This window comes from Rhinatrema bivittatum, chromosome 17, assembly GCF_901001135.1.
Source record: "Rhinatrema bivittatum chromosome 17, aRhiBiv1.1, whole genome shotgun sequence".
NCBI classification, from domain to species: Eukaryota; Metazoa; Chordata; class Amphibia; order Gymnophiona; family Rhinatrematidae; genus Rhinatrema; species Rhinatrema bivittatum.
In genome coordinates, this window is record NC_042631.1 from 25,221,540 (window position 1) to 25,234,899 (window position 13,360).

Here is a 13,360-nt window from a genome sequence, read left to right on the forward strand (position 1 = left end):
TCTTTGCACGTTGTACATTTTTCCTACTGATTTCTAATCGTATAGATTTTGACAGTAGAACACGCACATGTTTTTGTAGAGAAAATGTATTTGGCACAATTTTTTTTTTTTTTCAGAGTGAACCGAACATTAGATTATAAAATGAAACTCTGAATGAAGTTTAATTTGTAACACAAGGAATTATATTAGTTTGCAGTTTCTGCACTCTGTTTTCCCATGGTCATCATCATTCAGTGATACAGAATGAAAACATTACCTACGTATTTAATAGCTCATGTTAGTAATGGTCCTAAGAGGTTATATCCTGGCTCACTTACATCACTGTACCATTTGTGGAATGCAACATTTTAAAAATTTAAACGTATGCCCTGTTTTGTTTTTTTTTAAGTAAAATCACTAAACGGAATCACCATGCAGGAAGCTTTGAAGCTGATTTCCTGCACAGACACTTTTTGATGGTTTTGTGGCAGAGTCAGCCAGTACTGCGCTTTATAAAAAATAAGCTAAAAAGCTCTGCTCATGCTCCATATTCTCTTCCCCACTCAACCTATCTCTTCTGTTGAAGGAAAACAGGGACCCACTTGTATAGGCTTGCATTAGTCCAATCAAGTTTTAATTAAATGCAAGCTTACAAATGGGACTGCAGTACCCGGAGCCTATACTTACCCAACAGTAAAGAACTGCCTCATCTCCTGTCTTCGAGACCTCATCAGTTGCTTGTATTCTCCAATACGCAGTTTCTTGCCATCCACAATGCAGGTGCGTTTTGGTCGGGGTTTATACTTGTAGTTGGGATACTTCTCTAAATGGATCTTACTGAGCCGTGCCTGCTCTTCATAGTAAGGTTGCTTCTCTTGGTTTGACATAGATTTCCAACGTGAGCCTGCAAAGCAGTTACATTAAGAAAGGGTCAAATAAGACAGCTCTTGACTTTAGAGAAGTCACATAAAAATAAAACTTATGGTACTTCAGATGCACATGTGACTCACATTTTTCACATTCTTTTCTTTTCTATTTTGCCAGCATGTACATGTTTAGATTTTATGCCCAAAATCTGCTAACCAAGGTCCAATTTAATTCAAAAGCTACTGAAAAGCTTGATGGCTGTTATGCTCATGTAAACAACTCAAAAGACAAACAATGTACTGGTCTTAAATTAATATAGCATATAGAACGCCAAAACAACTTTTGTAAGACCCTCTAATCACGAGCAGACAATTTATATGAGCAACTCGTTTCTCATAGGGGTCTCTGTTACTTTAATAGTAATTGTCCATGAAATTAATTTTTCTTAATTTTTTTTTTTTTTTAATTTTCTTTAAAAAGTTACCACATTAATTATAGGAAACTTCCCAATTGAACTCAGAAAAAACGGGTACTTATCCACACTGAAAAGGTCCTAGATAACCCGACATGGCCATGTTTCGGACCGTCATCCTACTTCAGGGGAATTAGTGGAAACCGATTCAGACAGCCATCTCCAATGTGGCTCAGTAATCCTTCTTTTTGCGGCGTATTTTCTCCGTGCCAATCCTTTTGTTAGGCGGGTTGCTCGCCTAACGTATTTTCTCCGTGCCAATCCTTTTGTTAGGCGGGTTGCTCGCCTAACGTATTTTCTCCGTGCCAATCCTTTTGTTAGGCGAGCAACCCGCCTAACAAAAGCATTGGCACGGAGAAAATACGCCGCAAAAAGAAGGATTACTGAGCCACATTGGAGATGGCTGTCTGAATCGGTTTCCACTAATTCCCCTGAAGTAGGACGACGGTCCGAAACATGGCCATGTCGGGTTATCTAGGACCTTTTCAGTGTGGATAAGTACCCTTTTTTTCTGAGTTCAATTGGGAAGTTTCCTATAATTAATGTGGTAACTTTTTAAAGAAAATTAAAAAAAAAAAAAAAAAATTAAGAAAAATTAATTTCATGGACAATTACTATTAAAGTAACAGAGACCCCTATGAGAAACGAGTTGCTCATATAAATTGTCTGCTCGTGATTAGAGGGTCTTACAAAAGTTGTTTTGGCGTTCTATATGCTATATTAATTTAAGACCAGTACATTGTTTGTCTTTTGAGTTGTTTACATTGGTGTGTACTGGAATACACCAGTTGGTGTGTGTGGGTTTATTTGTGTGATTGTTATTGTTATGCTCATGTGACATCCGTTTTAAATATTAATTATGCTTATAATTTCTGACTTGAAGCCCTCCCCCCATGCCCCTTCAGTTCTGATCTGACAAATCAAAACTGCTATAAAATACTCTCAAAATAGTTTCATCTAATTAAATATAAATCTATGTTTGACATACTCTGGGAAAGCTGCATATGCCCACAAGATCCTTGGGGCATCTACCATTTTATCAAAAGCTTTTTTGTCCACTAAGTTAAAATGAACTCATTATCTTATGATCTTTCCTAACACATAACTCGTTTGTACTGTAATTTGGGCACACTTTGGCCAAAACAACGTTTTGCTCTTCTGTCCAAAAAAAAAAAAAAAAAAAAATGCATCGAAATGCACTTAGCTATATGTAAAGAAAAAAACAGAAAGCACATTTGCAATTACAAAAAAACATTTTATTTATTATAGATGGTCATTTAATGTAACACTAATAACAAAACTAGGAATCTAGGAATCTGAACACAGTTTACACAAGACAAGAAAAGGTATCCAAATTCTTAATATTGTTTATAAGGCGATATCTAAACACTTGAAGAAAGAGCGCTGTGGGTTTTTTTTAAATGACGTAAATTGAATTTTTACATCTCGAGGCATAATAAAACAGCTTACAGCTGCGATAGACCATGGGAGAAACTATTACTTCACCAACATTTGCTGGAAATTTGAAATTTCTGTGAACAACATAAAAATGGCAGGCAATGGTTCCATGTCAGGATCATCATCAGAAGCCAGAAGACTGAAGGTCAATGGGCTCTGTGATGTCATCAGAATAAGTTGGCTGAGAAAAAGAGAAATATGGATGCCAGCATCTTAGCAGGTATAACACAGTGATTTCCAGTCCATTGCTGAGCACAATGATGTGAAGAAAGGCTGTAGAAAAGGAGTGTTTTGTCTGAGAATTACATCATTATGTATGGTAATAGTAGAGATTTTAATCTCAGTTTACTGTTCTCATTCCAGTAAACCAAATGATAATGATGCTAAATCATGCCTCTTTAGTTTTGCCCACAGTTACCTTTCAGCTAAAACAACTCTACTGGCTAGAAAAAAAGCCATATTAGCCAGTTTAAGCTTTTCCAGTCCATAGAAACCCAAATTCCAGTCATCCTATGGTGATGTTTACGCTTTTATATTTTTTCACTATATGAGGGTAATTTTATAACACTCCACATACAGCTGAAGTACTCTGTACACAGTCTTCAGCCCTAATTCTCAAGATGGAGTTGGGTCTGTAAATTGCCTTTGAAAGTTAGAGGGACTGCATGTATCTTAGGGCGACACAGGCGCTAGAGAGGAGCTATGAATGTCCATGTGAACCTTTACGTGCGTACTTTCAAAAACTGAGGTGCACAAGTACACGACTTCCCCTCTCCAATTCCGCACCGGGAACAACTCTTTGCAGTACGCACAGTACACACTAAATCTCTTCCATGTGTACTTTTATACGTACACGTAAAAATGCTTTTGAAAAATGACCCCATATATGCATTCCACTTTTTTCTTCTAATTTAATTTTTGAACTTCCAGTGACTACATATATTTACTGCGTTATCTCGTTCTCGTTTGTTTCTTTGACAATTTGAGAGTTTTATGCTATTTCTTTCAAGCACTTTGTGCCAGAAACTGCTGTGTGAGTGGGAAACAGCAGAGAAGGGACAAAAATGGAAATCTAGGGCAACAAACTCATGGAACTTCTAACCATTACTACATTAAAAAAAAAAACAAAACACAATCACAATCACAAACACTATTTTAATGCAGTGTTTCCCAAACTTTCAACCAATGTAGCCCATTTTAAGACCTGCAAGTTCACCCGAGCCAGGAAGATGACCAAAAAAAAAATGGCAGACTTCCACACCTTCCCCCGACAACTCACCTACATTAGGAAAGCAGAGGTGGCACAGTAGTGGCCGTCCGTGCAGAGGCTGGGAACCAGCGCACAGTCACGGCCCCCAGCCCTCTACCTGGTCTTAAGAGTAAAGGGGGTGGGGGCCACAGGTTCACAAGCATTTTCCTTGCCCTGGAAACATCCACGTGCACCGAAACACGCGCGCATACTTTTAGAGGAGAATTACGGCAGTATTTATAACCTGGGAAGCTCTTACCGCATAAATCTCTGCGCGTCCGCTTATGCTCGCAAAGGCAGGGCTGCAAATAGGCTTCAAAGGCTTCCTGTTTATAACACCCTCTCTGCTGCTAATACAGTGCATTCATTCACATAATTGTTTTTTCCCTTTCTTCATATGAAGTTCTTTATATAGAAGAGGGTTAATATAAAAAAATAGTCTGGTCACTGAAGCAGGCAGCTAGATCTGAGGTTTTTGAAGATTTACCACCACAGGGTGTATTCCGGTAGGTGTGCTTGGGCTGGTGATGATGGTGGAGGAGGGGGAGGGGGCAAGGGGATGGCACAGCTGGCTAGAGCTGAAATTTCAGTGCTAACCAGATACATTATGCGGCCATCACTCTGCACAGGGATGGCTGGCTTAAATCTAAGTGGCCAGTTTTCAGCTCTAACAGAAATCGGTAAGACTGCGGTGCAAAATATATGCTTGAACTTAGCTGGCTAAGTCGCCACTACGCAACAGATTTATGAAAGGGTGCTGGTCATTTCAACCTTTATGCACACACATACTTCATTAACAATGTACTCAGTTCTTGTCTGGCACTGTATGGAGGTGCACATAGACTTATCTTTCTTAGTCACCTGACAGGATAGCCTCCGTCCATGTAGAACAAAAATGAAGTATTACTGGCACTTGAGAAACAGTCATCCTGAAATGTTATATCTGAATGAATGCAGTTACTCTCCTCCTAATAGGTACTTTTTCATAAAATGCATGCAAATAAGAGAGATCAATTCAGCTGCCAACACTGCACATTCATGCAACCACTAAAATGACAGATATAAACAGGGACATTTTAAGATGCTGTACAGGACTTTCAAGAAAGAACACAATTTATAATGAACACTAATGTAAAGAATTGAAAACACACAAAAATTCTGAAAATAAAAAAAGGGTCCAGTTTCACTATAACATGCATTAGAAATTGCGCCTTGCTTTTTTTTCCCTGTGATTTATCATGAGTTACTGGACACTGAAATAATCCATTGTGTCCTTCAAAGGCATGGTAAACAAGTATAGTCCTTAACCCATTATGTCTCAATATTTTTAAGAGGTTGTCTTCTAAATAGGGCACTGGGACATAAGTGGTTAATGTTTCTCCACTCGCTCTCCCATATGTTTCCAATTCTCTTGAAGGGTCAAGAACGCAAAACGTCTCAAAATTCACCTACCTTAACAGTGGCAAATTATGTATTCGTTTAGGCATGGTCTCCATATTTATGCTGGCAAATTATGATCATATATTTCCAAAACAAAATACACTTCTACGCTGCCTTTAGTGTTATAAAAATGGAATAGTGCTAGAAATTTGTTTTCACACAGTGGCTCACTTCTGTAATATACACAGCATGTGCTTCTTTTCCTATGGTAAAATGCAAAGCATATCTATATCTTGTATTTTGTATAAGCAATCATAAAGGTAAATGCTATATCATAAACTAGCTACTATAACTAATAAATCGTTATCCTCTCTCTCTTTTTCCCCTCCATTCTACACAAACAGAGGCTTATGGAATGGTAGTAAATGTCTGTGTGTAATTCACGTTGCACGATTTTGTGTTTCTCCCCCTAACAACTCTTAAATGGCTAGCCCAAAACATTATGTAGAGATAAGGTTTGGGGGAAATCTTTCTGGCTCTCCAAGCGTGAGAGTGCTTTGAGGGGCCATGGTGAGGGTGGAGCAGAAGGTTAACAGAGATGTCACTTTTACAATAAGAAATACGGGAGGGGGGATAACCTAGGCTATTATTGTTGAGTTTTGTAGGGCCTCTCTTAAAAAATTTGATTGAATCGTCAATACTTGTGGAATATTTAACATTTTGAGCATGTAACTGTAATAAACCAAGAAAGACCAATTTAAGCAGGTCATTATACTGACTGCCCTATGGTAATCTCCAATGCCTCTCACAGGAAATCTGATTTTACAGGAAACCCCCCCCCCCCCCCCCCCACAACTATTCTGTTATCAAAAGCACGAGATTCAAATGGCACAACTTTTGGTGTCAACCTAATAGGTCTTTTTGGCTTGAAACACTTTGTATTCAAAATCATTCATTTCTGAACCCACTCTCCGTTGGTTGCTGGGAAGAGATATAGTTTATTGGTTAGAAGAAAACTAAAATATAAATCAAGAGAATTATGAATCTGGGGCTGCCCCACTGACTTCCTGGTGTGACCCTGGGTCAGTCACTTCTTCCGCCTGCACCTCCGCTCATGCATCTATAATCGGGTAATAATAACAGTACCACCTTATCTTCTGCCCTTTTCAGAAGCTCCAGATGTGGTGGTGAGGATGGTCCCTGAGGTACTAAATTGTAAACCGCCTTGGGTTTCCTATTGTGACTGGCAGGCAATGAATAATCCAAATTATTTTTAGACTGTATCTGTTCTTAGTGCTTTAGAGATGGTCTTTGGCCCTGATGTGCAAATATGCAGTCCCTCATCGCTCAGTGAGGTTAGTGAGAGGTACAGTGAAGTCTTTCTGCGTAAACTAAATTCTAATTTTGCAGGTAAATTTCAGAACAATTTATGCAGGTATAAAGCATTTTGTCCACATTAATTGGCTGTCTGAAAAATGCCTAAATTTTGGCAGCACTGTGAGAAGGAGCTCCTGTGGTGCCTGTTTAAGTCAGGGGAGGAGAAGGCGGCACGAGGTGACATTTTCAAATCTGTGTGCGGGCTTTTGCAGCAAAATTCTACCCGCACAAAAAGCAGGTGCCAGTGTCCGAGCGAACACTGTACTCTTCTCTGAGACGCCTGAAAAAGTGGAATCTAAATCGATTTGCTTAATTAATTGATCGATTTAAAAACATTGCGCCGCAGCAGCTTTCAAAGTGCAAGCCCTCACATGCTGTCTCTTTGAAAACAGGTGCAAAGGACACCGGCAAGACAAGCACAATGTGGTCAGTTTGAAAACTGGCCCCTTACTGTAACACCCGTGAGGAAGTCTTCGGTGCCTGCTGATTCAATGGGCAATAAAACGCCTCGTCCATGCTCTAAACCATGACTCCTATAATTCAAGTGCTGCCGTTCATTGCAAACTTCATTGCATTTGGCACTTACCTAGGATTTTGCTTATGTTGGAGTTGTGCATGTCTGGAAAAGCCTGTAGAATTTTTCGACGCTCGTCCTTTGCCCAAACCATGAAAGCATTCATTGGTCGCTTAATGTGCGGTTCGCTGGTACTCCGCCCACGTGTATCCCTGTAGACTCTAGCTTCAGCCACAGTGGCGCCTCCTGTTGGCCAACAATAATACTGCTGTAGTTTAGCTGCAGAGCCATTCATTGCCTTACTTCCTGTAATATCGGGGCAGGAAGAAACAAGACGTGTTGCAATGCATTATTATACTTTTCAGAAAATCACTCTCTCATTCTGTTTCCCACTTGTCTTATTCCTACAATAGCCACACGAGGAGGAATAGAAGAAATTATGCCTGACATTTCCAGTAGGACTACATGGGTCGACGAACTATATCTCTTAAATCTATATCAGGTTTGCCAGAACTCTTTAAAAAAAAAAAAGTATCACTTTGCTCTCCTTCCTGGTGTTTATATCGTCTAGGGATGTGCATTTGTTTTGAAAAGAAGGAACAAAACAAGCCGTTTAATATCATTTTTAAATAAAAATAAAAAAAAAATTACCAATGAAATTCATTTTAGTTTTTTTTCATTTTCTGTTTTGTGTGCTCAATTTGGAAACTGTGGGGTAGATTTTATAATTTTGCGCGAGCGCGCACCAGGAGCAAACAAAAGTACTCTGGATTTTATAAGATACGCGCGTAGCCGCGCGTATCTTATAAAATCCGGGGTTGGCACACGCAAGGGGGTGCACATTTGTGCAACCTGCGCGCGCCGAGCCCAGCGCGCGCTGCTTGTTCCCTCCGAGGCCGCTCCGAATTTGGAGCGGCCTCAGAGGGAACTTTCCTTCCCCCTCCCTTCCTCTACCTAACCCACCCCCCCGACCCTATCTAAACCCCCCCTTACCTTTGTTGGCAGATTTACGCCTGCTGAAAGCAGACGTAAATCTGCGTGCGCCAGCGGGCTGCTGGCGCGCCATCACCCGACCCGGGGGCTGGTCCGGAGGCCTCGACCACGCCCCCGGGCCGGTGCCACGCCCCCGGGCCCGCCCCCCAAATGCTGCGTCACGCCCCCGAAATGCCGCATCATTTTCGGAACGCCCCCAACACCCCCCCGAAACACCCCTTTTACGAAGCCCCGGGACTTAGGCGCGCCGGCGCGAGGGCCCTGCGCGCGTAAATCCGGCTGGATTTACGCACGCAGGGCATTTAAAATCCGGCCCTGTATGTGTAAAATGTAAATAGCGAGCACAGAATGAATTTGCTGCATACTATTTGCATTTTGCGTGCACAGTTTGAAAACTGCATGGACAAAAACGGAAAATGAAATAAAATGAAAAAAAAAAAATTTAACAAAAATCCCCAAAATTCCCTCCTGCCCAAATCATTGTGCACACCCCTAATGCCCTCTTCTCGCCTTCCTCTTACAGCAACCAATCTCTCTGTCTCCTCATAAAGGTGCCGACAGCCTCTCCTTTCCTCTTACACTGAAGCCCACATTCTTGACCTCTCTCCTCTGGTGCTCATGCTCTCTCTGCCCTGCCTCCGCAATGATGATGCCCTCCTTCAGCCCCCTCCGCTCTCCCCACCCAAGAGCTGACACTCTTTCTTCCACCTCTCTCTCTCACTGGGGTGGAGGGGAGTTAGTATGGGGCACATCAGAGTAGCAGCAGGAATTTGTGGAGGAGGTTGGAATGGTACAGCGGGTAGGTAAGCGCCACATTTATCTAGTGGCATTATAGAAATAGGCAGTAGCAGTGCCACTGCTGTTAGGATTGTTATGCATGTCTACAAGAGGTACACAGTTTTATAGCAGGAAAGAGTAATGTAAAGGAAACGGTGTCAGAAGAAGGAGAAGAGCAGAGGCAACAAGTGGAGGAGGAGACAGTGGTAATAAGGAAAAAGGCAGGAGAGACACAAGAGTTACAGCAGGTGGGGAGAAGAGAGTAGACGGATCAGCATCAGATCTTCCCCAGATCTGCAGGGGCAAATGCAATGGATTTTCCTCAGCAGGAAAACACACATTTCCCGTCAAACCACCTGGCTTTGAGTTTGATGGCAAAATGTCATCTACCCTTAATCTCATCATGACATTAGCAACAAGGATGAACTCTGCTTCTGTCATTAGAGAAAACATATATTGCAAGTGACAGGACCAGCGAGATACCAAATTACCTGTTTCTTAGCCTTTTTTTTTTTTTTTTGCATCTTATTCCTTGCCTCCTTTTTGGTTCTTTCATATTTTATTCCCTATGATTTGACTGTTTTAGCTCAAGGCCTCTAATTTGATTTTCTTGCATGGGTGTCTTGCCAGTCTTCCTTGAACAGATTTTAAGCTCCAAGGAGTTAAGGACTGCCCGTTATGTGTCTCTGTACAGTGCTGCCTACATCTGGTATGCACTGCACAAATTAACAATAGCAATAATAATAATAATCACAATTGTATTCTTGAATGAAAAAAAAAATATGTATATATAATTTATCATAAGCACACCTTCAGTTTTCAAAAGGCTCATTCCCCGAATTTACTCTTCAGCTGTTCATACTATGCGCATGCTTTACAAACATCACTGTGAGGCTTGTAAGTGGTAATGGGTATTGCCTCGCTTTACCTATTCGGAAAGATGCAGTAAGTAAGCAGAGATAGCCTCTCCCCCCCCCCCCCCACCCCCATTTAAAACATTAATATAAGCTCATTAATTCAATAGAAATGCAAACAAAAAGAGTGGGGGAGAGGTTAAGATCATAATGGTTTTGTTAATTCTAAGAGCCAACTGAATAATTCAAGGGCCTGGATTTGCAAAGTGACTTTATGCACATAAAATCCCGTTTTGGGCGTGTGATGCTTTTAAAATCAACGAGTGCTGGTGAGCTTAAAAGTACGCTCATAACCCTGTTTCATATGTACTGTACACACATTGGGCCTGATTTTAAAAAAGCATTTACAAGCTTAAAATTGGATTTTATATGTGTAAATGCACTTTACCCGTGTTAAGTGGTCCTTTGAAAATAAATTGCTACAAAATATGCCATTGAATTGTCCATAGGATATTCACGTGTGAGTGCACTTTACACACATAAATGGCTTTTTAAAAATTGCTGCGACTGGGAGCGGCATTGCCAGAAGGCAAAGCTGGGGATGGTGATACATTCATATTTTCGAAAGTTTATAAAATTACCCTCTTTGCACTTTTTCCTCGGTTGTGCCAAGACATGCGGAAAACGAACAAGGCTGAGGATTACCCTGCATTCTAGTCTCTGCTAAGGAGGAGAAAGTCAATCAGTCTTGCACAAAAATCTCTTCGCAGATGTTCAACTTTTATTTATTTATTTTTATTTAAGTGCCGTGTAGGTATCATCTGCATGAAGTCCCACAACAGAGGATGAATAGCGAATGTGCTTACGCTTTTTGCCACCATAGCCATGGTACATTAATTTAATTTCAAATGCACTGACCATACAGGATAAATTGATTTCACTGTATATGGTTTTGACAGCCATCTTTATTGTGCAGTGAAACGTAGGGTGGCTTCAAACTGACAATATCCATCAACGCAGGGCAGCATTCTGACTGCTGGGCCAGATGAAGGCATACATTACCCAGGAAGCGAAACGCTCATTCCGAAGCGACACTGTACTCCCGAGGATCGCCCTAGTAATTTATGATGCCCTCCGTGTCATTACTTAACCACTGACACTGATTCAGCAATTTATATACTTAAGGGTACGCACGACGCAAGAGTACAGGTCTGTGGTGAATGTTAGATGCAAAAAAAAAAAAAAGATTTTAATATTGCTCCATGGTAAGAGCTGCACCGTGTTTCTGGATTGTCTTGTGCTGCATGCCCCAAGGATTCTCTCCCAAGAATTCATATTGGTTATACTCAGCTCAGCTTTGAATAGCCATTGGCTAAAATTAGTTTAAAAAAAAAAGAAAACCTCAATCCCTCCTTACTTGCTTGCCAAGCTAATTCAGTTTACAGAGCACGATGCAGTATTTAGTAGTCTCAGATACTACAGAGGCAATCAGGCTGAGGAAAACAAAACTGTACCATATCCTGACTCCTCCGCTTCACACACGCTCTGTAACACAAAAATCTAGATATTGCAGTGTTGAGGAATAAAGGCTTCAGCTATAAGCTCAAAAACATTCCAAAGTAAAAAAAAGCCAAATGCATTTGATTTACTTACAAAAGGTGTTAGCTTGACATTAAAATATTAGAATGCTGTAGCATTTGTATGGATAACTTTCAAAAGCTTGCATGTGCGTAAACGGGCTTTTTGAAAACTAGCTCAGGGTCTGTATGCGTAAAGTGCACATGGAAACGATCTGGCGAGTACTTTCAGGCGTACTTAAATGAGGTATTCCCAGGGGGGTGAAGTTGTGGTGGGGGATTCATTTAAATGCACACTTTCGAGTTTTGAAAGTATGCTTGTAAATGCTCGTGTGAACAGTGATGACTGCTCCCCAGCCACATGTAAATGTGCGTAACGATCTCGCAGAGAGGTACGAGCAAAGTCCGCTCTGAAACTGCAGGCTTAAGTTCACATGTACTTTGTACAGACCTAAGACCTAGATTTATCATTTTGCTATACACTTCACATGAATAGCACCCCTGCTAAAAAAAAAAAAAAAAAAAAAAAGGGCATGGTTAGGGAAATTTTTGAGACACCACAATGCGTACCATTTTATTACTTTGCATGAGGAGAGAGAGAGAGAGAGAGAGAGAGAGAGAGAGAGAGAGTGTAGAGAGAGATTCTTTATAAGGCTCTCATACTAGTCAACTATTTATACCACTGTAGAAGGGTCAACTAGTAACTCGAGGTGAGGTTTTGGTGTTGGTATAGGATTTGGGAGGCATGCACAATCAGAGATATGAATAGCACAGTGCAGTGAAGATGTGATGTGATTTGGAGTGAGGAAAGGTACACAAAGATGAGATTTGTACATTGTACTCTCAACCTAGCTTGATAGCAGCTAGGGAGAGAGTACTATTCATACCTCTGATTGGGCACATAAAACTGCAACCCCAAACCACCACCAAAACCTCACCTCGAGTTACTAGTTGACCCTCCCACAGTGTATAAATAATTGACTAATATGTGTGCCACCCCAGAGGCTCTCTCTCCCCTTTTCCTCTCTTCACTTTGCACAGCATAATGCCAGGAAAAAAGGTGCAGTTATTTCTGGTGTTAAAACATGAGATAACGTGCATTACGCTATCGCACACAACATTAGACACCACCCATGTTCATAACATCCTCCCTTTTGACTATATTTTAAAAATTTATATACGCATCTCATGATGCGTTTTTTTTTTAATCGTGGGCATTACAGTGTGATCGCGGGCCCTAACACCCGTGATAATGCCTTAATACAATTTGATAAATGACCCTGTAAGTAATGCTGTTGTAAAATCGAGCTCTGCCATTTGTATCGTTTCATACAGAATTGCCTTTTGACTTTGAAAATCATGAGAATTCATTCAAGTTTGGCTACAGGGAATTTTTACGATTTCCAAAACTAGAAGAATCCTTGATACGAAGGAAGCAATGGCGCTCAATTTTCCCTCAGCAGCACAATAACTGCAACATATGAAAATTACATTACAACTATTATTTGTAAACACAGTATGGAAGTCATAGAGGAGGCACATCAATTGAATAGCTGAGTCTTGTTTCATAAAGTGATTTACTCTACCAGATGGCTGCTCTAATTGAAAGAAACTCAAAATCCTCATTATGATAGCAATTTTCAAAGAGATTTCTGTAGGTAAAATACACCTGCAGAAAAATATGCCTTTGCATATTCTTTCTTGTGAGGAAAAGGGGAAGGGTTAAAGTATCGGCTACCTTGGATTTTTCAAAAGGGAATAATACAGATTTTAAGCAAAATCTATATTATTCTGTAAATTGTTTTACTTCAGTGCTATACATAAAATGGTTTAATGGCTTTAATAGCCAAATTGGTTGTAAAG

General features: G+C 40.5%; 1 protein-coding gene across 5 annotated transcripts in view; it reads right to left on the bottom strand.

Moving 5' to 3' along the window:
* Positions 1 to 13,360, bottom strand: part of SOX6 (SRY-box transcription factor 6) — a 780,471-nt gene that overhangs the window by 10,924 nt on the left and 756,187 nt on the right. For 3 of the 5 annotated variants that reach the window (XM_029582789.1, XM_029582791.1, XM_029582790.1), the window contains 2 exons: positions 7,369 to 7,602; positions 667 to 883 (listed from right to left, as the gene is read on the bottom strand). In XM_029582789.1, the coding sequence (XP_029438649.1) occupies positions 667 to 883; positions 7,369 to 7,602 (451 nt within the window). The remainder of the gene's footprint in view (positions 1 to 666; positions 884 to 7,368; positions 7,603 to 13,360) is intronic. The other 2 variants (XM_029582793.1, XM_029582792.1) reach the window with 1 other exon arrangement.